We start from the raw sequence: 27,134 nt of genomic DNA, 5'->3' as shown, positions 1-27,134 counted from the left end.
AATTGAAAGATACCTCATGTTCAGGGATTCGAAAAATTAATATTGTTATGATGTCCATAATATCCAAAGTAAGCTATAGATTAATTGCAATCCCTATCAAAATTCCAATGGCAGTATCCACAGAAAAAGAAAAAGAAATCCTAAAATTTGTTGGGAACCACAAAAGACCCTGGATATCAAAGATATGTTGAGAAAGAAGAAAAAAATTGGAGGCCTCATACTTCCTGATTTCAAACTCTATTACAAAGCTATAGTAATCAAAACATTATGGTGCCGGTATAAAAACAGATGCAAAGACCATGGAACAGAATTGAGAGCCCAGAAAGCCCGTATACAGTCAATTATAATTTGACAAGGGAGCTGAGAATACTCAATAGGAAAAAGAAAATTCTTCAATAAACGATGTTGGAAAAACTGGAGAATCACATGCAAAAGAATGAAATTGGATCTTTATTTTATACCACTCACAAAAATTAATTTAAAATGGATTAAAGACTTAAATTTAAGACCTGAAACCATAAAACTCCTGGAAGAAAACATGGGGAGAAAACTCCTTGGCATTGTTCTTTGCAGTGACTTTTTAGGTATGACACCAAAAGCACAAGTGACAAAAGCAAAAATAAACAAGAGGGATTTGTTGGTACACAACCTGCCTGGGAGCTTCCCAGATGTAATCTGAAACTGGCCTCTGTACATGGAGAGCAAGGAGAGACTGAAGAAAAAGGCAGACCACTCGTTGTTATAGGTGGCAAGTTCAATAAGGAAGGGAACTCACTTATTAGGCTTGTCTAGGGTGGACACAAGATGAGTAATTTTCTGCACCCACCCTCCAAATCTTAAAAGTTTACAGAAAGGCCTTAACTGGGTTTAGTCATGTACCTAGTCCAGATGCCTTCAACACCACACTACTATTTCAAGCACGAGGAAGGCAAGCAAAGATCAAATTCCAAGGACGGGGAGGGTGAGAGGAGCCTCCGATTGCTTGGGTCCAACTCATGGGCCAAACTGGCAATCATGTCTTCCTGATGACCTTCCACATCAGTACTAAGTCAAACTAAAAAGATTCTGCACAGCAAATAAAATGATTCAGAAAATGAAAAAGCAACCTACAAAATGGGAGAAAATCTTTGCAAACCATAAGTCCGATAAGAGGTTAATATCCAAAATATATAAGGAGGTCACAAAACTCAATAGAAATAAATCAATTACAGTAGTTCCCACATTATGCATGGTTTCACTTCCTGTAGTTTCAGTTACCTGCAAACAATTGTGGTCCAGAAATATTAAATTGGAAATTCCAGAAATAAACAATCCATATATTTTAAACTGTGCAGTGTTCTGAGTAGTGTGGTGAAATCTTGTTCCATCTTGCTCCATCTCTCCTGGCACATAAATCATTCTTTTGTCCAGCATATCCATGCTGTATACACAACCTGCCTGTTATTCAATTAATAGCTGTCTTGGTTATCAGATCGATTGTTGTGGTATTGCAGTGCTTGTGATCAAGTAACCCATATTTTACTTAAAAATGGCCCCAAAACACAAGAGTAGTGATGCTGGCAATTTGAATATGCTGAGGAGAAGCCATAAATTGCCTCCTTTAAATGAAAAGGTGAAAGTTCTTGACTTAAGGAAAGAAAATAAGTGGTATACTGAGGTTGCTAAGATCTATGGTAAAAAACAATCTTCTATCCACGAAATTGTGAAGAAGGAAAAAGAAGTTCATGTTAGTTTTGCTGTCACACCTCAAACTTCAAAAGTTAGAGCCACAGTGTCATAAGTGCTTAGTTAAGAAAGAAAAGGCATTACATTTGTACAAAAAAATATTTTGAGATAGAGACCACATTCACATAACTTTTATTACAGTATATTGTTATAATTGTTCTATTTTATTATTAGGTACTGTTGTTAATCTCTTACTGTGCCTAATTCATAAATCAAACTTCATCATAGGTATGTATAGGAAAAAACATAGTATACATAAGGTTTAGTACTATATGCAGTTTCAGGCATACAGTGGGGAGTCTTGGAACATATCACTCACAGATAGGAGGGAACTACTATAACATGATTAAAAATAGGCAAAGGACCTGAATAGACATTTTTCTAGTGAAGACATACAAATGGCAGAGAAGTATAGGAAGAGGTCCTCAATACCACTAATCATCTGGGAAATGCGAATCAAATTCACAATGAGGTATCTTCTCACACTTGTTAGAGTGGTTATGACCAAAAAAAAAAGAGAGAGAGAGAGCTAAAAAGATTTTGGAGAAAATGGAACCCTTATGCACTGTTGGTGGGAAAGTAAATTGGTACAGCCACTTTGGAAAACAGAATGGAAGTTCCTCAAAAAGTTAAAATAGAACTACCATATAATCCATCAATTTCACCTCTGGGAATATATCAAAAGGATGTGAAATCACTATCCTGAAGAGATAACTGCATCCCAATGCCACTGCAGTATTATTCACAATAGTCAAGATGTGGAAGCAACTTAAGGACATCATCTATTGATGTCTATAAATGGATGAATGGGTAAGTAAAATGTGATATGTATATACAAAGGAATATCATTCAGCCATAAAGAGAAGGAAATTCTGCCATTTGAAACCACATGGATGAACTCTAAAGACATACGCTATGTTAAATGTCAGAGAGAGAAAGACAAGTCCTATATATTCACACTTAAATGTGGAATCTAAAAAAGCCAAACTCACAGAAAGAGAGATTAGATTGGAGATGGGCAGGAGTTAGAAGAGGTGGAGGAAATGGGGAGATGTTGATCCAATGCAAACTTCAAGGAGGTCTAATGTAAGATGCATAATATATGGGGATCTAACATATAGCAGAGTGGCTATAGTTAACAATAGTATATCATATACTTGAAAGTTGCTGATAATAGATGTTAAACATTCTCACCACCCAAAAAAGGTAACTATGTGAGGTGATAGATATGTTAACCAACCTTATTGTGGTAAACTATTTGCAATACATACATATATCAAATCATCATGTTGTATATCTTAAACTTACACAATATTATATGCCAAATAAATCTCAATAAAGCTGGCTAAAATCATTTTACTGTTTAATATTGATAACATAGTAATAATTCATATAAGTTTTAACGTATGTAGTGGCCAATATAAGTGCTACCCAGTGTGAGAAATAGGCGAAATATATTCATGCCGTGAAAATCAAGACACTCTCCTTAATGAGGCTGGATGTTCACTGAATGTTGAGGGAATGGGGTAATACAGAGATGAGAGGATAGAGAAGGCATCCCTGGGAAAGGGATGAAGAGGGAAAGAGGTGAATGATATTCCAGAGAAGGGGAAATTGCAGACAATGGCACATCAGCAGCCAGATGGTCTGCCCTTCTTCAGACAGGAATGAAGCAGATCTGGTAAGAAGGTGGCAGAGAAGTCAACCCACTGGTAGCTGGAGTGATATTGATGTCCTTTGGCTCAACCACAGATTTCAGGGTAAATTTCTGTAAAATGATGGTCAGGAATAAAAACAGCTCCATGCGAGCCAGTCCCTCTCCCACACACATCCGTTTTCCTGAAAAAAACACAGAGAGTATACAGTCCTTGGACAGTATATTTCTGATTGGCACAAAAAGAACAAAGAATAAACAGTAGCAATTTGAGGAAAGATTGATTGGATGGATGGACAGAAGGCAGGATGGCTGGAATGATGGTTAGATAGACAGATGGATAAAAGATGGACTCATGTTATCCACCTTAACATCTTCTCTTAGGAGGCACCCTTCAATCAACAAATTTTTACTGAGTATCAGCTGTATGCCAAGCATTTCACTAAATATCCCCAGTTTATAACTGCTATTCTGACATTAGGGGTTCCATCAATCTTTTCCTAGAAACACACCCATACAGCTTGTGTTCCCTGTTCCCAGGCTGATGTTCCATGATCTTTCTTGCATTCTTCACACTTTTTATTCTCAGTTCTGTCTACATCCACACTTCATTAATCTTCAACATACTATGAAGTTTCAAGATTTACCTGATATGTCCCTTTTGGCTAAGATGCAGTTAACTTATATTTCTCTTCAAAACTAGGTCAAATTTCAATTCCTCATTGCAATCTTAGTGATTCCTTCAGGAGGTGTTTTCTCACTCTCTGGGTTTCCTCAGCATCACATTCATGTTTCCAATTAAGCATAGGTCAACTTGAATCATAATTCTCTATTTTTATAGCTTGCTAAAATATGAATTCTTGAAAGGAGGTCTCAGTTCTTATCATCTTAGTATGTATAATGCCAGACCCAAAAGTAGGCATCAAACACCAAAGAACGAATGAAGGCAACACCATGTCCAGAAACTCAGCACAAGTTCTGGTGCAGAGGTTCCAATATCCAAAGGTGAGACCTTGATTTTAGGAAGAGCAAGGTGATCTGGAATCATTAAAGGATAATCTGTCACATTCTCAAGTTTTTCTTGACCCATATTTACTGGCAGGGGGCTCTCACATCCTCAAACTAGAGCAAATTTCCTGCTCCTGTGATCCATTACCTCTGTTAAAATGTCCTGCCTCTCTTCTTTCCCTTTCCTGTGTCTCTCATGAGGCAGCTCAAATGTCCTTTCTTCTATTAGAAGGTCACTTAATCCATGTTGTGCCTCACTTTGCGTGTGGTATGAGGGAGCAGCTTCTTCCTCACCCCATCCTTCCTCCACAAACAGCCTGTCTTTCCTTAACTCACATCATTAGTCACACCAGATTATAATTATCTGTGTATTCATCTACATCACCAACTGGGGTGTAAAATCTTTGGGTGTCCATTCTGTGCTTGTGAGTACTTGTATCCCTAGAACTCAACCTAGCGGTGAGAGGAACTACCTAGGAGATACTAAAAGTTGTGAAGTTAGATATCTTCCTTAGGGCATGTGATGACAGTCTAGATGAGGTTAACTTTCTAGAAATAATTCTGGGTGGCACAGTGATGTATCTTGAGGTGGAACTCAGTCAAACCATTCTATATCTTTCTTTCTTTGGAAGAACTAGGTCACCTCTTTAAATCACACTAATCTGGGCCAATAATGAGCAGTAGCAAAAGGTGGGAAAGTGCATGGGCATTGGGAGTGGTACTCCTGATCACATACAAAAAGAAATCCTATGAACCCAAGAGTAGACACTGAAATTTTAACAGATCCTGTGAAGGTAACTGTCCCTTGATATACTGAAAGAAATAAATTTTTATTACCTGCTGAGAAAGCCATGAAGTAGTCACTTTTCTTAAAGTTACCGCTCTCGTCCAGGAAGTGGCCAGGGTCAAACACCCCTGGGTTGGGGAATTCTTTATCATCATGAAGCACAGACGTCAGGGATGTTAATATGGTTGTTCCCTGGAATGAACAGAGGAAGATGAACTGAATAATAAAGAAGTCATGGAGCGAGAAGAAATGTTGGACATTACTTAGTTCAACCTTATGATCTATAGAGCAGCAGACTTGGGTCCAAAGAAGAGCAATGACATTTCCAGGCAGACATAACAAGCAATAAACAGGTATAATTTTAAGGTCAGTACCAATGATCTTGCTAAGTAGCCTCCAATTACATTTGAAGTACTATGTACTTGGGGAATTGAATGTCAAGCCTTCTGAACCCCATCTACATTCCTTACATCACATTTGGACAGTGGTGTATGTCCCCACTTGCTGCTCTACTTAATAATTCCTGTTTTTACACATCTTATATGTGAATTATGGTTTAAAGTGGTTATCTCTTTAGCTTCTTGAAATACCATTTAGGTATCTTTTCATAGGGAGTTTTAAAACAGAGGTCTGATCTAATTAGAAATGATCTCTTCTGGGATGATAACAACAAGCGCAACAACAAACATTGAGTGTTTATCATTGACGTGAAATTTGTTTCTTTTCATTTAAAAATGTTGAGGAACTCTTATTTATAGATGATTCCCAGAGGGGAAAAAAAGGAGAAAAGGTAGAAGGGATGATAAATTAGAAAAATTATCATTTTTCAACAATAAATATCTACAGTTAATGCTCAAACTGTTGGGTGAATGATTTGGGAAGCTGTATATTCACAAGGTCTTAAAATACCAGGTTGTAGATTTTTATTAATTACATATTAAAACAGAACCTCTGCAATGGAGAGATCTTGCAGACACAATTATATTAAGTGCTGAACATGGCATCGCCAATAATGGGATAAGCGACATTATGGGCTCCGGCCTCCTCAGTGTAATTCAATGGGACGTATGCACTAACTATGTAGTTTTCTTGCCAAAATCATAACTGGAATATAATCTCTAGAAGACAATCACACAGAACTAGACTGAGGAACATTTTATATGACAACTGGCCCGGACTCTTCAAAAATGTCATTGTATTGAAAGGGAAGTAACAAACAAAGGAAAGAGAACCATTCTTGATTACAGGGAACTAAAGAGATAAGAAAATCAAATTATATGATTCTTCCTTGACAGAAAACTATATTTGAAAAGAACAAAAAGTATAAAGAACTTTTTTTTAAAACTGGGAAACTTTAAATATAGGCTGTGTAATAGATAATATTATAACCAATAATAATTCCTTGAATGTGAATGATATTTTTGTTATGTAGGAGAAAGTTCTTTTTAAGAGATAAATACTGAAGTATTGAGGCGTTAAATGGGATAGATAGACATCTAGACATAAAAGTAGACATATATGCACTTTCATATATATAACACATATATATGTACACATATCTTTTAAAATTTTATATAGTTTTAATTTTTTTAAATATAAACTTGGGCAAAATTCCATCCCCTGAGTTTATCATATATAAAGTCTATAACTTTGATTTTAAGTTTTCCCTTCTATGTTTTCACACAATTACTATGTGAAAATGCTTCTTGAAGTTTCAATAGTAAATATATTTTCCATGAATAGTGCTAGAACAATTGGACATTTACTAAAAAAGGAAATGATGCATGACTATAACCTTATAATTTAAGTAAAAATTAACTTGAAATGGATCACTGATCTAAATACACCAATTAAAAGTATAAAATTTCTAGAAAATGATAGGGGTAAGTATTTGAGAATTTTTGCTGGCAAGTATTTTTTAGATAGCACACAAAAGCAAGAATAATCAAAGAAATAATTGATTAGTTGGACTCCATTAAAAGTAAAAACTTCTACTCCTTGAAGGATGATCTTAAGAGACTGAAAGAAGAAAAAGCCACAGACTGGGAGTAAACATTTTAAAGCACATGTCTGATAAAGGACTCATATTCAGAATATATAAGGAGTTACAACAATTCAACAACAACAAAAAATCAATACCATAGAAAATAGGCATATAATTTGAGCAGACACTTTAACAAAGAAGATACAAGATGGCCAATAAGGACATGAAAAGAAGCTGTACATTATTACTCATCAAGGAATGGGATGTTAAAGCAAAATGTGATATCACTACACAACCACTACAGTAGCTAAAATTTACAAAGACTATCCACGGCAAGTGATAGAGTATATGTTGAGCAAGTGGAATGCTCATACATTGCTGGTGGGAATGTAAAATGGCAAAACCACAATAGAAAACAGTTTATCAGTTTTGTATAAATTTAAACACTTATGCAACAATTCCACTTTTTGGGATTTACCCAAAAGAAATGATAATATATGTACATACAAATATCTGCATGTCAATGTTCATACTATGTGAATGATAAGTATTCAGATGAACATAGTACTTTTATTCAGCTAGCCAAAAAACTGACACAACTAAAATATCCACTACTGGTGAATGGATCATCAATTTGTGGTATTCCACATAACAGAATACAACTCAGCAATAAAAGGGAAGGAACTGTTGTTACATGCAAAAATAACAGTGATTCTCAGGGCCAGCCCAGTGGTATAGTGGTTAGGTTCGTGTGCCCCACTTCAATGTCCCAGGGTTCAGGGGTTTGGATCCGAGGTGCAGACCTACACACTGCTCATCAACCCATACTGTGGAGGCGTCCCACATGCAAAATAGCAGAAGATTGACACAGATGTTAGCTCAGGGCCAATCTTCCTCACCAAAAAGAAAAAAATAATAATTCTGATCATGCATTTTCCTGGCTGAGAAATAAGAACTTAAAAAATTAAGGAGGGGGGCCGGCCTGGTGGTGCAGTGGTTAAGTTTGCACATTCTGCTTCCGCAGCCTAGGGTTTGCCGGTTCAGATCCCGGGTGTGGACATGGCACTGCCTGGCAAACATGCTGTGGTAAGCATCCCACATATAAAGTAGAGGAAGATGGGCACGGATGTTAGCTCAGGAACAGTCTTCCTAAGCAAAAAGAGGAGGATTGGTGGCAGATGTTTGCTCAGGGCTAATCTTCCTCAAAAAAAAAAAAAAAGAAAAAAAAATGAAAGAGGTATAAGTTTGGCACATGAAATACAAGTGGACTTTCTACAACTCAGGGGAAGTTATCCTTCCCCCAAAATGCTTCATCATCCATCATAAAATTACCTCTAGGCAGATAATTTTATCTTCTTCCTATTTTTCTGCTTCAGCCCATTAAATTTGAACATTTGTCTTCCCTCAAGGTATAAATACACAATCCTGGAAGTAAAACTGATGGATCCTAATGTATTTCAAATTTTGGAATTGTTTGACATTTTACAAAGGATTATGATGTATACACTGTATAATTTACAATACTCCCAAAAGATTGTAGATTAATACCATATAATTAAACATATTCATACTTTTTAAGCAAAATATGAATATTTACACAAAGTGTGATAAGTAAGCATATAAATAGTTCACTTCAATTCAAGCCAGGTTTTGACTACCCAGTGATATCGCACCAAACTTACATTTTATTTGTATTTTCAGGACTTTCAGTATTGCAAAGTTGAGGATGAAGGATGTCTAACTTGGTATTAGGAAAAAATTTTAGATCCATGCTACCCAATGCTGAAGCTACATGCTACACACTGTTCTTAACATTTATGTTAAATTAATTAAAAGTCAATAAAATTAAAAATTTAGCTCCTCAATTGCATTAATCACGTTACAGGCCTCAATAGGTATATGTGATTACTGGCTACTGTATTGGATAGCACAGATATAGAACATTTCCATCACTGCAGAAAGTTCTGTTGGACAGGGCTGTCTTAGGCAAGTTGTCAGTAAAGCACAGCCCATTCAAATCCAGCCTGCCACTTGTGTTTGTACAGCCCATTAACCAAGAATTTTAAAATTGAAAAAAATTAAGAAAGGAACAATATTTTGTGACAGGTAAATATTACAAGAAATTTAAGTATCACTGTCCATAAATATTGGAACACATAATCTTATTTCGTTTATGTACAATCTATGACTGCTTTTGTGTTACAATGGCAGAGTTAAGTAGTGGCGACAGAGACCCAATGCCCTGATATTTACTATCTAGCCCACTACAGAAAATGTTTTCCAACTCCTGTCTTAGACCATTATCTCTACTTAGTTCAGTAACTCCATTCCATGGTAGAAGAAATCATTTATCTGATTAGAAAGAGGGTAGATAGAATCAGATTCTCAGCGTTACATATTTTTATACTGGGCTGCCCCATGCAGAATGGAATGGGTCATTCCTTTGGGCTCTCGGCTGTGCAGGCTCAAAAGCCACCAGGCACAAGGTGATCTGCTCCGCAGAGAAATTGATGGGTGTGCTCAGCAGATGCGATGCTCCCCTCAAGCAGGTCCACAAATATTACAGTAGATGGGGGAGGCTGGCAATCCTTATCTGATTCCTGAGTCTATTTCTCATTTCGTTAGTAATAGGAGGAGAAACAAACTTTATTAATTTTTACCCTCATGTTCCAATATTAAAAAAGAAAAGCCTTTGCCTGGTAGCGTTTTTTGTTGTTGTTGTTGTTGGTTGATAAAACACTGGAGTTGAAGTCCTAACCTTTGCATCAGATCTGTGACCCTCAGGGCAAGCCCCACTACTTCCTGGTAAAGTCCTCAAGTCCCTCTTCCCCAGAAGATAGTGATAGTAATTGCAACCTTACCAAATTTACAGCTCTTTTTCCCTCATGGAAATAGAATTTTTAGTTATGTTATTTTTCATTTTATTAGTAATATGTTCTAGCTTCAAGTGGAATGAAGTAGCTTGCAGCGCAGCAACTATAAAGTCTGGATAAATATAAAAACCACGTGTTAGAAGGCATTGGAAAGCTGTTAAGATGAAAAGTGTCCTCAAAATTCCAGAGAGGAGACAACCTCAGAGAAGTCAGCTGACACCCATAGTCGATTTTAGACTGTCTTCATTTTCAATTCTGAATCAGAGCCGGAAGCATTACATCATTTTGACTGCTTAGTGAAGGAGAGAAGAGCTCTTTCTAGAAGAAGATAAACATCCTTGAAACACTCCATTTTTTCCTATATGGTATTTTGTATTCAACCAAAATTTATTAGGCATTCCAAGGATGCAACTAGTGGCTAGAAAAAGAAAAGTGAGAGGAGACGGCAATAAAAACAGACTCAAACTAGGTAATATTTCCCACCTCATTTTTTGAGGCCAGCATTACTTTCATATCAGAAATCTCAGAAGGAAATTTTGAGAAAGCAAAATTGCAGGCTAATCTGTCTTATGAATATAAATATAAAAGTCCAGAACAAAATATAGCAGATTAAATCAAGCTATGTGCTTATAGTTAGAATATGCATATGTAGTGGAGAAAGGGAGGCCAAAATACAGAATATATCAATAGACACAGAGTCCATCTGACAGAATTGTACACACATTCAGGACAAAATGTCATGCAAAAATGAGAGAAGTGAAGTTTCTTATTATATACAGAATATCTACCACAATGTATATAATACGTTATTATCTATCGTGCAGTGTTAAACCTCCACCACCTCCTGGAATTCAAAATTGAAATAAGGAGGTCCACGAGCACCACTTTTTGGACACTATCCTGGAAATTCTAGCCAATGTAGTAATTCAATAAAAAGGAATTAAAATCATGAGTACTAGAAAATATGAAATGAAACAAAACCAATGAGCAAACAAAACTCATAGATACAGAGAACAGATTGGTGGTTGCCAAAGGGGAGGGGGCCTGTGGGGTGGGTGAGATGGGTGAAGGGGGTCAAAAGGTACAAACTTCCAGTTATATAATAAATAACTCGTGTGGATAAAATACACAGCATGGTGACTATAGTCAATAATATTGAATTGCATATTTGAAAATTGCTAAAAGAGTAAATCTTAAAACTCTCATCACAGGAAAAAAAATTTGTTAACTTTTTATGGTGACAGTTGGTAACTAGATTTATTGTGGTGATGGTTTTACAGTGTATACAAGTATTGAATCATTATGTTGTACACCTGAACCTCATATAATGTTGTATGTCAATTATACCGCAATTAAAAAAGTACTAACCCAGCCAGCAGGATTGTGTACATAGAAATTCCAGATGAATCTACACACAAATTCTTAGCAGTGATTAGTCAATTTAGCAAGGTTATTACAGGAAAGGTCATCAAAACAATAAAATTTATTACATTTCTGTATACTAGATGTGAAGAAATAGAAAATGCATTTTTTAAAATTATAGAATTGATAATAGTGTCAAAAATGTTAATTCCTGGGAAAAAAACTAACAGAAGATGTGCAAGCTGTTGCACTGAAAAGGAAACATTATTGAAAAAAATAAGAAAGCTCAAATAAGTTGGAAGCACATGCCATATTCATGAATTGAAAGATTCAACATGTCAATTATTTTCAAGATGCCAATTCTTTTCAAACTGATCTGTAGATTTAATGTCACCCTGATAAAATCCCAGGAAAGTGTTTTGCGAAATTCGCAAACTGAAACTAAAATGTATTTGGAAACGTAAACAGCTAAGAGTAAGCAAAAGAATAATGAAGAAGCAGAAGAAATTTGGAAGACTTACACTGCCAGCTACCAAGACCTGTTATAAAGCTTTATAGCCCAGTGGATACAACACAAAGTCCTTCAACCTGCCAAATGTATGATTTTTGCGTTTCTCTCACCTTGTATTGGTAGAAGAGTGGAACCATGTTGTGGCTATGGGAACTTCAGGAGCAGTGAGGTCAATATAAGAGAAAGAAATCTTACCTTGGGGATGAGGTAGTTTCTGAACTTTACATCACGTGTCACTGCATGAGGCAAGTTGGTGGGAACGAGGTCAATGTATCTCTGTATCTCATGCACCACAGCATCCATGTAGGGCATGTGGCTCCTGTCCTGCATGCAGGGGCTTCGGTGTCTGCCAATCACACGGTCAATCTCTTCCTGGACTTTAGCTGATAAGATACAAGGAAGACTGATGGAAAAGGAGTAAAATGACACACTTGCCACAGCAATTCAGTGTTACATTAAGAATTACGAAGGTGTCCGAACATCATTATAAACATATATGTCCAGAAGTGCAACTAGACATAGAGAATTGTTATAATATAGAAACATATAACTCTCCTACAATCTAGGTATTATATATATCTCTACATACCTATATAATACCATGAAGTATAATTAATACAAACAGAAATGATTAAATTTTTCAAAATATGAACACTTATCACATAATTAACTCAAGAAATTACTGTCACTACATAAGGAAAAATAGAAATAAATGTTAATTTATGTCAAAATAATACATTAAATTCTACTAATTGATCTACATATATGTATTTCTTTGTGTATGCCTGCTTGCATGTGTGTGTATGCAACTTGCAGTGGTACCCCCTTCAACCTCCAACTCCCCAGGTTCAGCCTCTTTAAATCATTCTTACAGTTTCTTCTCAAATTCATATACGTATTTCTAAATAATGACTCCATTTCTGCCTCTATTTATTCATTTATCTAATTTTAGGCAATATTTAATGAAGTCCTGGTATGAGAGATGAGGATATACATCTCTACTTCCAGTCCATGCAAAATACACATGAAGAGATACACACACACACACAAACACACACAGACACACAATTCCCTTCAATCCACTCTTGTCTATATATTTTGATCATAATTTTGATTATATCAATGTGCATTGTTTACACCACTATAGCCACATAAATATTCTTCACTGGTAAGATAATCATGATTATTATTCATTCTACATATTTTTAAACTTATCTTTGAACAATTTATATCAATTCCTAAATTTCTAGTTGACTATTTAGAATTATTTTCAAATGTTCAGGCAGAGGTTTTAAACTCCTAGTAATGATTTTCCAAATACTCAAACCTCACATTATCAGTCACTTCGCTTTTATTAACTTAACTTCTCTCACACCTTCTTGTCTATCTAGTACAATGTAAACTGGTTGTTTCCCAGGTCTGGGCCTGAGTACCCTCCCTGAAAATTCCATCCTCCTACATGAGGTCTTCTGATTCCTGGAGCCCATGACTATGACAGACTTGGTTTCTAATATTTAGACAGAGCATATCTTCCAGCATCTTTCTGAGAAAGTGGAAAAAGGGAGTTAAATTTTTGGCAAACATGCGCATCTGAAATTATCCTTTTCTATTAACACACAAGATGATAGTTGCACTTGAGAATTCTGATACCATTCAGATTCCTAATCATTTATATATAGAGAACCTGATTTATCTCTGAAAATTTTCATGATTTTAACTTTTCACTGATGTTCTGAAATTTCATGACCCTGTCTCTTGGGATTCATGATTTATTTCTTTTTGAAACTTTTTTTTTTTTTCTGAGGAAGATTAGCCCTCAGCTAACATCTGCCAATCTTCCTCTTTTTTTTCTGAGGAAGACTGGCCCTGAGCTAACATCCGTGCCCATCCTCCTCTACTTTATATGTGGGACGCCTACCACAGCGTGGCTTGCCACGCGGTGCCATGTCTGCACCCGGGATCTGAACCAGTGAACCCTGGGCCACCAAAGCAACATGTTTACACTTAACCACTGTGCCACCAGGCTGGCCCAATGATTTATTTTGTTTACTCTGCTGAACACTTGGAGAAAATGTTCTATCTCAATGGTAGAAAATGTAGGTCTTTCCTTTGGAAAGTCTCTCTTTCCTGTGAGAGGAAAACAATTACTTGCTCAAAAAAATTGTAGAGAGAACCTGTACAATTGTACAAACCTGTTCACATTGTAGAGGGAAGCCTCTTACCTTCTGGCTCATTCTCCCCTAATTTATTAGACACTTGGTATTTCCAAATAGTGAAAATTTTGGGGATTTTAGGGACAAAAATTAGGTTTTCCCTGTTGATAAATCTTCTTCTGACATTTAAGTTACCATTTCATCATCTCTGCTGGAGTAATCATCCTCCCTTCTGCTCTCTGTGTTTCAGAAATTCGTTGAAGACTTGTTGGCTGCTTTTGTACTCCTCTTCTCCACCTTCAATGGACTAATTAATTCTCATTTGTAACTAGTTTATAATCATTTCAATGAGATCCTGACACAAGAAAAGATAATGGATGCTTCTAGTCTACTATGCACGACTAGAACTCCTTTGAGGTAAATTTGTAAAATAACATTGTTCATAAAAGATAAAATTATTTGCTCCCTAAAATTCTTATTTTGTCAAGCCCAGTTTCCTGGAAACAGACTTCTGAAATAAAAAAATTCCTTTGGGTGTGCCTTCTCCCTAAATAATAACACTTTTCTTATTTATCTAAACTTTTAGAATATTTTCAGACTGTACAAATTTTCCCAAGTTCAATCGATTTCTAGAATTTCCACTTATGCTTCTATAAAAAGAGATTCCATCTTCCCTACCCAAGCATCAGAACACTGTATTTTCAGAATAAGGAAAGAGTTCTTCAAGAACATATCTACCATTCAAAGTGGCCTCTTCTTAAGAAAACTAATATGTAATGTTAGGCCAATTCATGATGGCTGTTGCCTGACACAAATCACCCCCCGCCAATGGAATCCAGGCAGTTCACCAAAACTTTATTGATTTCCTACTACCTACACTGTCCTTCACTTCTCTCAGTCACCATCCTCTGTTGTGCAAAGTTGCGTCATTTTTGTCTCTTCATTCAATTTGGACAAATTACAAAAAGTTGCATAGAAATTTCAATAATGAAGCTTCTCTAAGAGAAATAAGATAGAGGACACTAACAGTGCCTTGCCAGATTTCTATTCTGAAGTTCTCCCTGTTCATCACGTGTAGCCATACCTGTTACCTCTGGGTGCTTTATTAGAAGCAGGAGTCCATATCTCAAGGTGGTTGCTGTTGTATGTATCCCAGCAGCAAATAAATCACTTGCAGTGTATAACAAATTTTCAATAGTAAACTCAGAATGTAGATTGTGCTTTTCCTAGGAATGATTTAGTACAATTATTTGACAAATTAGTTTGCCAGCATATTTATTTACAATGAATATAAAATAACTTAGATTGTTATAAAATCAAGCCATGATTGAAGCTGAATAGTGAAGTATTATAAAAAGCTGCTGTATGGTATCATAGACTGCAGAATAGTAGAGCCAGTCTTCATTTCTTACCCCCTTGCTGCTTTCTTGCCTAAAAATTATATTCACCATCCTTTTTGCAGTTGGTCAGCCAGGTAATATATGTTTCTTGTGAGTGAGATTATGCAAAAGCCTGGAGGAGCCACTTCTCTTTCCTGCTTCTTACTCAAAATACAGATGTGAAAGTGGAGGTGAGGTAGACAACATCTTGCTACAGCAGTATTTAAGCATAAAGATGAAGGCCTGTATACTAAGTATGGCGAAGGAAAATGTAAAGTGTCTGAGTCTGTGATGTTTCAGGGCTACTGCACTAACCTTATACTGGCTGACCACAAGACTCCTTTTAGGTAAGATAAATAAACAAGCTATTTGTTTAAGACATTATTAGTTGAATTTTCTCTTATTTGCAAACAAACATAATATTATTTGAGATAAATGGCTCAATTAAGGCCATACCATGGAAGATGTAATAAGAATAAATCAAAAGTATGCAATTCTCTTCTCTGTTAAGAATTTAATTGGACTCAGTATTACCTACAGACTCATTATGAAGTTGAAATTGTGCCAAAGCTAATATGGCAGCACATCTTAAGGCAGATTATAGGCAAAGAGAACGGATTCACAAAGACAAGAAGGGGCTGACCACCATTATATTTCATCTGTGAGGTGATAGGCAATTTGTTCCAGGAAATAGGTGCAGGAATGCATAGGAATTAAAAATACAAGGAACACCACAAACATGAAGACAGAGAGTTTGGGCATTAATTTCTCAGAAGAGATGAAATTGAGGGTAAAGGTAGAGCAGGACAAGGAACTGACTAAATGGAGTTCTCATTAACTGGTTTTTGGAAGAGGGAAAGCACCTGATAAGGACAACTAAGTTTGGTTTAGGACTAATGGGATTATGTGACACAGAACTGACAACAAAGGGTTAATTTTAAATTTTGACTAGACGGTCAAAAAATCTATCTCTCTGTCTCCCTCTCTCTCTTATATATATTCTAATCAGACCCTAGGTCAGCATTAATTTGATGTTGTGCTTATAATCTCCAGGTGACCTGTGGAATGTCTAATATTATGTAATCAACATCAGTAAGAAAGACTTAACCTTCTGAACAGGTGTACTTCCTAGACATAGACAGTCACCTCCCTTATTAACATTGGCTTTCCACACTTTTCTAAGCTTGTCAAATCTAAACTACATTAAAATCAGTAAGAAGAGCAGAGTACTCATAAACCAATATTAATGTTTTATCTGTTGATGTGAATTTGGGTATTTAATGGCTATGTGCACATATCCAATCAAAAGTAAGCTAGAATATATAAAGCAATGTTGAAAGAAATCAGAGAAGACCTAAATAATAGAAACAAATTCCATGTCATGAATCAAAACACTTATTATTGTTAAGTTGGATTTACTAGAGTAATGCCACAAAGATGGCAGAGTAGTAAGCACCAAGAATTGTTCCTTCCACCGAACCAACCATGGACCTTGTATGAACTGTCTGAAAAAACTATTTTGGGAATCTGGAGTCTAGTTGAACACTTACAGAATGCATGAGAGTGCTTGATCAGAATGAAGTTGATAAATTTCAGTATCTGGCATACCAACTACTATTCTTCACACACCAGCTCCCCTGCAGGCAGCCCTGAGGACAGTGGCCCACAAAACTGTTGCAGGTTGCTAGTCCTAGTGTGGACAATAAGGACCTTGTCTTACAAAAATCAGGAGTATGTGTTGATTGCTTGCTTTTGATCACTGAGGGGCCAGCACAGAGGCTGGCCATTGTACAAATTCCCACAGGTTGAACAAACTGCCTCTGTGACATTGGCTAAGATAATTTAAATGGAGAGAATTTGTTTTCTATTTGTATTAGATTCAGGCATTTAAGAAAATCTCTGCCAGGTCACTGACTGTGGAACTCACAGATCAGAGACTTCAGTGACCACATAAGATGAGAAAAACTGTTTAGAAAAATCACTAAAGAAATAGATTACCGAAGACTTCATCAAGTAACAGCAATCCCTGGGAGCAGAAAGAATCTCATTTCCAAAGTTACCATATTACAATATTGCAAATGCTCTGTTCTCAACCAAAATCACAAGGCATTCAAAGAAATAGGCAAGTATGCCCCAGTAACTGGGAAAAAAATAGAAATCATCCCTGAGGAAGCCTGTATATTGGATTTACTGGATAAAAACCTTAAATTAAATGTCTTAAATATGCTCAAAGAGCTGAGAGAAACCATGGGAGAGGAGCTAAAGGAAACTAGGAGAATGTTAATGAGCAAGTAGAATATGTGAATAAAGAGATAGAAAATATAAATATAAATACATATATAAATTCTAGAGATAAAATGTATAATAGCTGAACAACTTTTAAAAATTCACTAGAATGGTTCAACAGCTGATTTAAGCAGGTAGAAGAAAGAAACAACAAACGTAAAGACAGTGAAACTGGAATTACCCAGTTGGAATAGCATAAAGACAAAAGAATGAAGAATAATGAACAGAGATTAAGAGATACCATGAGAAATAACAACATGCACAAAGCATTCTGAAAGCAGAAAGAGAAATTTTCTTATCATGTACAAAAGATCATAAAAACCATAAGAGCTGATTTCTCATCAGAAACAGTGGAGGCCGGAAGACAGAGGGAAAAATATATTTAAGGCAGCAACAGAAAAATGACTTATCATGTCAAAGGATCATCAAAAATATTAATAAGATTCCAATTTCTGTCCTGGCATGTAAGGAGCTTAGAAATTGCCACTCCATCCTAACAACAAATAAAAATCTGTACAAACTGGGAAATAAACAACTCTTTTTAGATCCATCAGATAAGCGAAATCAGAGGGAAAACCACTGCTTCCAAAATTGGAGGGACAGACAAGAAGATACAAAGAACCATGACTTAGCAGAACAGAAACCCATGAGCCAAAACCTCTGTGGGAACCAGCACAAGGGTAGGAAAACCTAAACTGCAAAACCTAAACTGCAATTACAAATTGCTGGAGGTTTAGTGTGGACAAGTCTGAGAGTTAAAAACTCCGGGGGAACCCAATCATATAAGGACCCACATTTCTGTCAGTTTTACTTTCAGGAACTCTAAAAGTATAGTAGGGAAAAGTATCCTCTCATTTCTGGCAAGAAGAGAAAAGGAACCATTTTGAAATATGCCAGAGCATTCTGTTGTTCTTCACAAGGTCTGCTTTCAGAATAAACTGCTTCACCACAGCCTCATCTGCTTGGGTTTTATCAGAGCCTATTATACTTTGGGAGAGGGAATACCCAACTCCAGCTGGCTATAGGCTTCCACAAGAGAGAAAAGAAATACACAATCCCAGTCTCATCTATCCATTCTATTCCACCTAAGGAGAGAGAAGAAAAACTGAGAAGTTCTGGTGAAGTTCACAGTCAGGGGCACAGGCTCAAGAAAAAATAATGAGACATAATTATAGGCCATCTGGGTCTTTAATTCATTTCATTTTTGTAGATGGTGTAAGATTGTTTCATTATTTGTATGTGGCTACCCAGTTTTCACAACACCATTTATTGAAGAGACTGTCTTTTGCCAATCATATATTCTTGCCTCCTTTGTCAAAGATTAGTTGATTATACATGTGTGGATTTATTTTTAGGTTCTCTATTCTGTGTCGTTGATCTATGTGTCTGATTTTTTTCCAGTACCATACTGTTTGATTGCTATAGCTTTGTAGCATATTTTGAAATAAAGTAGTGTGATAACTCCAGGTTTGTTATTGTTTCTCAGAATTGCCTCTGCTGTTCAGGGTCTCTTGTGGTTCCATATAAATTTTAGAATTATTTGTTCTATTACTGTGAAAAATGCCATTGGTATTTTGACAGTGATTGCACTAAATCTGTAAATTGCTTTGGGTAGTATGAACATTTTAACAATCTTCATTCTTCCAATCCATGAACATGGTAAATCTTTCTATTTATTTGTGTCATCTTCAATTTCTTTCATCAATGTCTTGTAGTTTTAAAAGTACAGTTCTTTCACTTCTTTAGTTAAATTTGTTTCTAGGTCTTTTATTCTTTTTGTTGCAATTGTAAATGGGATTCTTTTCTTAATTTTTCCTTCTGACAGTTTGCTATTATTGTATAAAATGCAACCGATTTCTGTATGTTATTTTTATGTCCTGCAAGTTTACTGAATTAATTTCTTAGTTCTAATAGTTTTTTGGCTGATTTCTTAGGGTTTTCTTTATATGGTATCATGTCATATGCAAATAGTGACAGCCTTACTTTTTACTTTACAAAATAAATTCCTCTTATTTCTTTTCCTTGCAAAAATGCTCTGGCCAGGACTTGTAAAACTATGTAGAATAAAAGTGACATGAGTTGGCATCTTTCTCTTGTTCTTGATCTTACAGGACTTACAGGAAAGACTTTCAGCTTTTCATTGTTGAGTACAATATTTGCTGTGGGTTTGTCATATAGAGCCTTAATTATGTTAAGTATGTTTTCTTTATACCCATGTTGTTGAAAGCCTTTATCATAAATGTATGCTGAATTTTGCAAAATGCATTTTCTGAATCCTTTGAGATGATCATAAGCATTTTGTCCTTCATTTTGTTAATGTGGTGTATCACATTGATTGATTTGCAGATGTTGAACCCTCCTTGCATTCTTGGAATGAATCCCAATTGACTATAGTGTATGTTCATTTTAATTGTCAATTATCAATTAATTATTGTTGAATTCGATATTCCAAAATTTTGTTGAGGATTTTTACATCCATATTCGTCAAGGATATTGGCTTTTAATTTTCTTTTATTTTTTAATAGTGTTTTGTCTGGTATTGGTATCAGTGTAATACTGGTTTGTAAAATATATTTAACATACAATGGAGAAAAGATAGTCTCTTCAATAAATGGTTCTGGGAAATCTGGATAACCACTTGCAAACGAATCAAAGTAGACCATTATCTCATGCCATACACAAAAATAAACTCCAAACGGATCAAAGACTTAAAGATAAAACCTGAAACCACAAAGATTCTGGAAGAAATTATAGATAGTACACTCTTTGACATTGAATTTAAAAGGATCTTTTCAAATGCCATGTCTTCTCAGACAAGGGAAACAAAAGAAAAAATAAACAAGTGGGACTTCATCAGACTAAACAGCTTCTGCAAGGCAAAGGAAACTAAGATCAAAACAAAAAGACAACCCACCAATTGGGAGAAAATATTTGCAAATCATACTTCCAACAGGGGGTTAATCTCCATAATATATAAAGAACTCACACAACTGAGCAACAAAAAAACCAAACAGCCTGATCAAAAAACGGGCAGAGGATATGAGCAGACAGTTTTCCCATGAAGATATACAGATGGCCAATAAGGACATAAAAAGATGTTTAACATCACTAATCATCAGGGAAATGCAAATAAAAATACACTAAGATACCACCTTACACCTGTTAAAATGGCTATAATCACTAAGACTAAAAATAACAAATGTTGGAAAGGTGTGGAGAAAAGTGAACCCTCATACACTGCTGGTGGGAATGCAAACTGGTGCAGCCACTATGGAAAACAGTATGGAGATTCCTGAAAATCTAAAAATAGAAATACCATATGATCCAGCTATCCCGCTACTGGATATCTATCCAAACAACTTGAAATCAACAATCCAAAGTAACCTATGTACCTCTATGTTTATTGCAGCACTATTCACATTAGCCAAGACATGGAAGCAATCCAAATGCCCATCAACTGATGATGGGATAAAGATGCGGTATACACACACACACACACACACACACACAATGGAATATTATTCAGCCATAAAAAAGACAAAAATAATCCCATTTGTAATAACATGGATAGACCTGGAGGGTATTGCGTTAAGCAAAATAAGCCATAATGAGAAAGACAAACATCATATGATTTCACTCATATGTGGTAGCTAAACACATGGGCAAAGAGAACAGTTCATTGATTACCAAGGGAGGGGGTTGGGGGGTGGGGACAAGGAGTGATGGGGGCACTTTTATGGTGATGGACAAGAAACAATGTACAATTGAAATTTCACAATGATGTAAACTATCACGAACTCAACAAAAACATGTATTTGGAAGTATTGCTTCTTCAATTTTTTGGAATAATTTGAGAAGGATAGGTATTAAATCCTCTTGAAATGTATGGTGGAATTCACCTGTGAAGCAATCTGGGCCTAGACTTTTATTTGTTGGGAACTTTTTGATTCAATTTCATTGCTAATAATCACTCTGTTCAGATTTTCTATTTCTTCCTGATTTTGTTTTGGGAGATTGCATGTTTCTCGGAATTTATCCACTTCTTCCAGGCTGTCCAATTTGTTGGCATATAATTGTCAAATAGTAGTGTCTTATGATCCTTTGTTTTCCTGTGGTATCAGTTGTAACTTCTCCCCTTTCGTTTGCTTTTTACTAATGTAGGGCCTCTCTTCTTTTCTTGATGAGTTTAGCTAAAAGTTTATCAACTTTATTTTTTCAAACAGTCAGCTCTTAGTTTCATTGATCTTTTCTATTGTTTTCTTAGTCTCTATTTTATTTATTTTCACTCAGATCTTTATTATTTTCTTCCTTCTACTAACTTTGGGCTTTGTTTGTTCTTATTCTTGTTCCTTTAGGTGTAAGGTTAGATTGAGATTTTTCTTGTTTCTTCAGGTAGTCCTGTATCACTAAAAATATCCCTCTTAGAACTACTTTTGTTGCATCTTCTAAATTTTGGAAAGGTTTGTTTCCATTTTCATTTGTCTTAATGTATTTTTTAATTTCTTCTTTGACCTATTGGTAGTTCAGTAACATGTTGTTTAGTCTTCACATGTTGTATGTTTTCCAGTTTTCTTCTTGTAATTGATGTCTTGTTTCATACCATTGTGACAGAAAAGATGCTTGATGTAATTTTAATTTTCTTAAATTTCTTGAGACTTGTTTTGTAGCCAAACATGTGGTCTAACGTGGAGAATGTTCCATGTGCACTTGGAAAAAGTATGTATGTGCAGTTTTGGGATGGAATATTCTGTACAGACCTGTTAAATCCATCTGTTAAGTCTAATGTGTCATTTAAAGTCACCATTTCTTCATTGATTTTGTATCTCAATCATCTATCTGTTGATGTAAGTATGGTATTAAAATCCTCTAGTATTATTGTATTAGTGTCAATTTCTATCTTATGTTGGCTGTTTGCTTTACATTTTTAGGTGCTCCTACTTTGAATGCATAACTGTTTATAAATGTTATATTCTCTTGTTAGATTGACTCCTTTCTTATCATGGCATGCCCTTCTTTGTCTTTTGTTACAGTCTCTGTTTTAAATTCTATTTTTTCTTATATAAATATTGCTATCCTTGCTTTCCTATCATTTCCATTTGAATGAAGTATCTTTTTTCCATCCCTTCACTTTTCATCTGTGTGTTCTTAGATTGGAAGTGAGTCTCTTGTAGGTAGCATATAGATGAGTCTTGTTCTTTTATCCATTCAGCCACCCTATGTCTTTTGATTGGAACATTTAGTCCATTTACGTTTAACATGATTATTGATAGGTATGTGCTTACTGACATTTTGCTAATTGTTTTCTGGTTGTTTTTGTAGTTCTTCTCTATTCCTTTCTTCTTCTCTTGCTCTTTTCTCTTGTGGGTCGATGACCTTCTTTAGTTCCTTTAGTTTTATTTGGAGTTCTTTCTCTTTGGTTTTGTGTATCCATTATAGGTTTTTGGTTTGTGATTACCATGAGGTTCACATATAACAACCTATATATGTGGCAGTCTATGTTAAAGTGGAGGTAGCTTATGTTCAAATTCATCCTAAAAGCTCTACATTTTTACTCTCCCCATGTCTTTTTTGATGTCATACTGTACATATTTTTCTTTTTTTGTGTCCATTAACTAATTATTGTAGCTATTATTGATTTTACCAGTTTTGTCTTTCCTCCTTCCTACTAACTTTATAAGTGATTTACCCATTACCTTTCCTCTATATTTGCCTTTATCAGCAAGATTTTCTCTTTCACATATTTTCTTATTTCAAGTTACGGTCTTTTCTTCTTCACTTAAAGAAGTCCCTTTAACATTTCTTGTAAGGTTATTCAGTGGTGATGAATCCTTCAGCTTTTGCTTATCTGGGAAACTCTTTATCTCTCCTTCAATTCTGAATGATAACCTTGCCAGGTAAAGTATTCTGGGTTGTAAGGTTTTCCTTTCAGTGCTTTCAATAAGTCATGCCATTCCATTTTGGCCTGTAAAGTTTCTGCTGAAAAACCTGCTGATGGTCTTATGGGGGTTTCCTTGTATGTAACTATTTGTTTTTCTCTTGCTGCTTTTAAGATTATTTTTAACTTTAGATGTTTTAATTATAATTTGTTTTGGTGTAGATCTCTTTGGGTTTGTCTTGTTTGGGACTCTCTGTGGTTCCTGTGCTTGGGTTTCTGTTTCCTTCCACAGGTTAGAGAACTTTTTCACCATTATTTCTTCAAATAGCTTTTCTGCCCCTTTCTCTTTCTGTTCTCATTTGGAACCAATTATAGAATGTGAATGTTGGTATACTTGATGTTGCCCCATAGGTTCCTAGACTATTCTTATTTTTCTTAATCCTTTTTTCTCTTTTCTATTCTGATTAATTTATACTACCTTGTCTTCAAGGTCACTGATCTATTCTTCTGTATCATCTAGTCTATTGTTGATTCCATCTGGTGTGTTTTTCATTTCAGTTATCTTATTTTTCAGCTCTGACTGGTTCTTTCTTATATTTACTATCTCTATGTAGAAGCTCCTACTGTATTCATTCATTCTCCTCCCAAGTTCAGTGAGCATTCTGATGACCATTACTTTGAACTCTTTATAAGATAGATTGCTTATCTCCATTTTGCTTAGTTCTTTTTCTGATGTTTTGTCTTGTTCTTTTGTTTGGGACATATTCCTCTGTCTCCTCACTTTGCCCAACTCACTGAGTTTTTTTTTCTATATATTAGCTAAATCACCTACCTCTCCCAGTCTTGAAGGAGTGTCCTTATATAGATTTCCTATGGGATACTGAAGCACAGTCTTCCCTGACCATCTGTTCCAGGCATTCAAGGCATGAGCTTCCTGTTGTGTCTGGGCCTTGACTGTGGCATGTTGATCACGGGTCTGGTCTCAGTTCACTTCAGGGTGGAGTTGCAACCACCGTGATGCATTGGTAGGCAGGACAGGCCCCTGACCCAGCTTCTAGTTGCACCCATATCTGCTCCAGCACATTGGCAAGTGGGGTTGGCCCCATGCCTGCTGCTAGGTGCCTATGTGACTATTTTGGCATGTTGGTTGATGGGGATAGCCCATGGCCATCTGCCAGGTGCATCAGTGACTGCTACAACGCATTTGTGGGAAGGACTGGCTCCTTGCCTGTCTGAGAGGCATGTCTTTTACTGCAGCAGTGATTTGGCAGGTGGGATTTTCAGTGGGATGCACTCACTTGCACTAGCAGATTAGAGGGAGAGTTGAAAAATGGCACCCAGCAATGCTGGTATTAGAAAGATATACTGAAATCACAAAGATGGCTCCTACTAGTGTCTCAGTCCCTGGAAGGGAGTCTCAGCTGATTTGTGCCTCTGTGGCCAAAGCTTTAAAGTCAGAAATGAGTCTTTTTTACCTATGTTCTGTGCATTTCAAACTAGTGTTTTTGTACTTTTTTCCAGGTTAAGTGAATTTCCATGCCAGCACTTTAAAAGTGAGTTTTACATTTCTTATAGTTTTATGATTTCCCTGGACATAATTCCCATTGATTTTCAAAGCCCAGTGTTTGGGGAACTTGTCCTATGTAGAATCTAAAGATTGTGGTGACTGACGTGGAGCTTGAACCCCTTGCTCCTCAGGGAAACATTTCATACTTTTGAGATCTCTCTGATTGTGGATTGCTGTGGTTGTGGTGTTGTTCTTTGGCAAGCCCATGACTCTGCCTCTTGTACTTATCTTGACTCAGTCCTTTTATCATTTGTTGTGGAGGCTCTGTTCATCCAATATTCAGGTCCATTTCAGAGGGAATTATTCCAAATGCAGTTGTAGATTTGGTGTCTAGGTTAGGAAGTGAGTTCAAGATCTTCCTATGCCACCATCTTGAAACTCCTCCCATATACATAATCAGTTTAAAATGGATTGTAGGCCTAAATGACAGAGCTTAAACTATACAGTTGTTAGAAGAAAATACAGGCATAAGTCTTTGTGATCTTATATTAGGTATTTTTTTATATGACACCAAAACCACAAGCAACCAAAGAAAAAACAGGTAAAGTGGACTTCATCAAAATTTAAAAATTTGACACTTCAAATGACAACACCAAGAAACCAAATATAACCCATAAAATGGATAAAATATTGGCAAAATATCTGATAAGGGATTTCTATCTAGAATACATAAGAACCCTTACAAGTTAACAATAAAAATAAATAACCTTGGAGTAAGCAAGCAAATAATCTGAAGAGATATGACACCAAAGTGTATGTTCAAGTGGCTAATAAAACCACGAAAAGATGCTCAACATCATTAACCACCAGGAAAAATGCAAAGCAAAACTAAAATGAGAGATCATTTCACATTCATTAGGATTGCTATAATCAAAACTACAGGTAATAAGTGTTGATGTGGACATGGAGAAATTAGAACCATTATACACTGGGAATATGAGCATGCTGCAGCTGCATTTCTGCCTGTGTTTTGTTCTAAGACTTTTACAAGTTTAGCTCTTCCATTTAGATTTTTGTTCCAGCCACAATTCCTCAAAAGGTTAAAAATAAAGTTTTGATTTGACCCAGGATTTCCACTTCTAGGTATATATTCAAAAGAAATAAAAACATATGTCTACACAAAAGCTTGTGCATGAATGTTTATAGAAGCATTATTCATAACAGCAAAAAATGGAAAAAGTGAAATGTCCATTAATTGATGAATGAATAAATAAAATAAGGTATACTCATACAATGGAATATTAATCTATAAAAAGGAATGAAGTCCTGATACATGCTACAATGATAATAAATATTGAAAACATGCTAATTGAAAGCTCTGCTTTCAGTTATGCTAAGTGAAAGAAGCCAGTCAGAAAAGACCACATATTGTAAATTTGACTTATACAAAACATTCAGAATAGGCAGATACTAGAGACTGAAAGTAGATTGGTGGTTTCCTAGGGCTGGGACATTTGGGACAAAATGGGGGATGACTGCTAAAGAGTATGGAGTTTCTTTCTAGAGTGATGAAAATGTTCTTAAATTGATTATGATGATGGTTTCATAACTCCAGAAATATACTAAAAACCATTAGATTGTGCATTTCCAATTGGTAAGTGCTATGATATGTGAATGATATCTCAATACAGCTCTTACAAAAAATAAGTTAACCAGAACCTTAAACACATTGTGAGTCCAGAGAAACAACATTGTTTTTAAATATAGTACTCAGGAAATAGCTACTTGAAATATAAATACCAAAGATCTTAGAGCTCTCCCTGACCTGAGATTACTGAAGAGGCTTCACAGCACCAAGGAAACCCCAATAATTGTGTAAAAATATGCTGAACTCATGTAGGTGCATTCTTCTGGAAAAGTGTTCACATATTAAATCAGATTCTCAAATTAACAGGACCCCAAAAAGAATGAGTCATTGCTCTAAAAGAAGAGAATACAGAGTTAAAAAATTTGCCTTTTACCTCTTCCAA

At 35.7% G+C, this 27,134-nt stretch overlaps 1 protein-coding gene across 2 annotated transcripts in view; it reads right to left on the bottom strand.

The window, feature by feature from the left end:
* Nucleotides 1-1,840: 1,840 nt before the first annotated feature.
* Nucleotides 1,841-27,134, bottom strand: part of CYP2C110 (cytochrome P450 family 2 subfamily C member 110) — a 37,038-nt gene continuing 11,744 nt past the window's right edge. Inside the window, exons 6-9 of one of the 2 annotated variants that reach the window (XM_070224298.1) lie at nucleotides 15,142-15,283; nucleotides 12,100-12,287; nucleotides 5,225-5,366; nucleotides 1,841-4,417 (exon numbers count right to left, since the gene is read on the bottom strand). In XM_070224298.1, the coding sequence (XP_070080399.1) occupies nucleotides 4,302-4,417; nucleotides 5,225-5,366; nucleotides 12,100-12,287; nucleotides 15,142-15,283 (588 nt within the window). In that variant the 3' untranslated portion in view covers nucleotides 1,841-4,301. The remainder of the gene's footprint in view (nucleotides 4,418-5,224; nucleotides 5,367-12,099; nucleotides 12,288-15,141; nucleotides 15,284-27,134) is intronic. The other variant, XM_001502162.4, reaches the window with a different exon arrangement.

Source organism: Equus caballus, chromosome 1 (assembly GCF_041296265.1).
Source record: "Equus caballus isolate H_3958 breed thoroughbred chromosome 1, TB-T2T, whole genome shotgun sequence".
In the NCBI taxonomy this organism is placed as follows: Eukaryota; Metazoa; Chordata; class Mammalia; order Perissodactyla; family Equidae; genus Equus; species Equus caballus.
The sequence above is the reverse complement of the archived record's forward strand: the minus strand, read 5'-3'. Positions and strand labels throughout refer to the sequence as shown.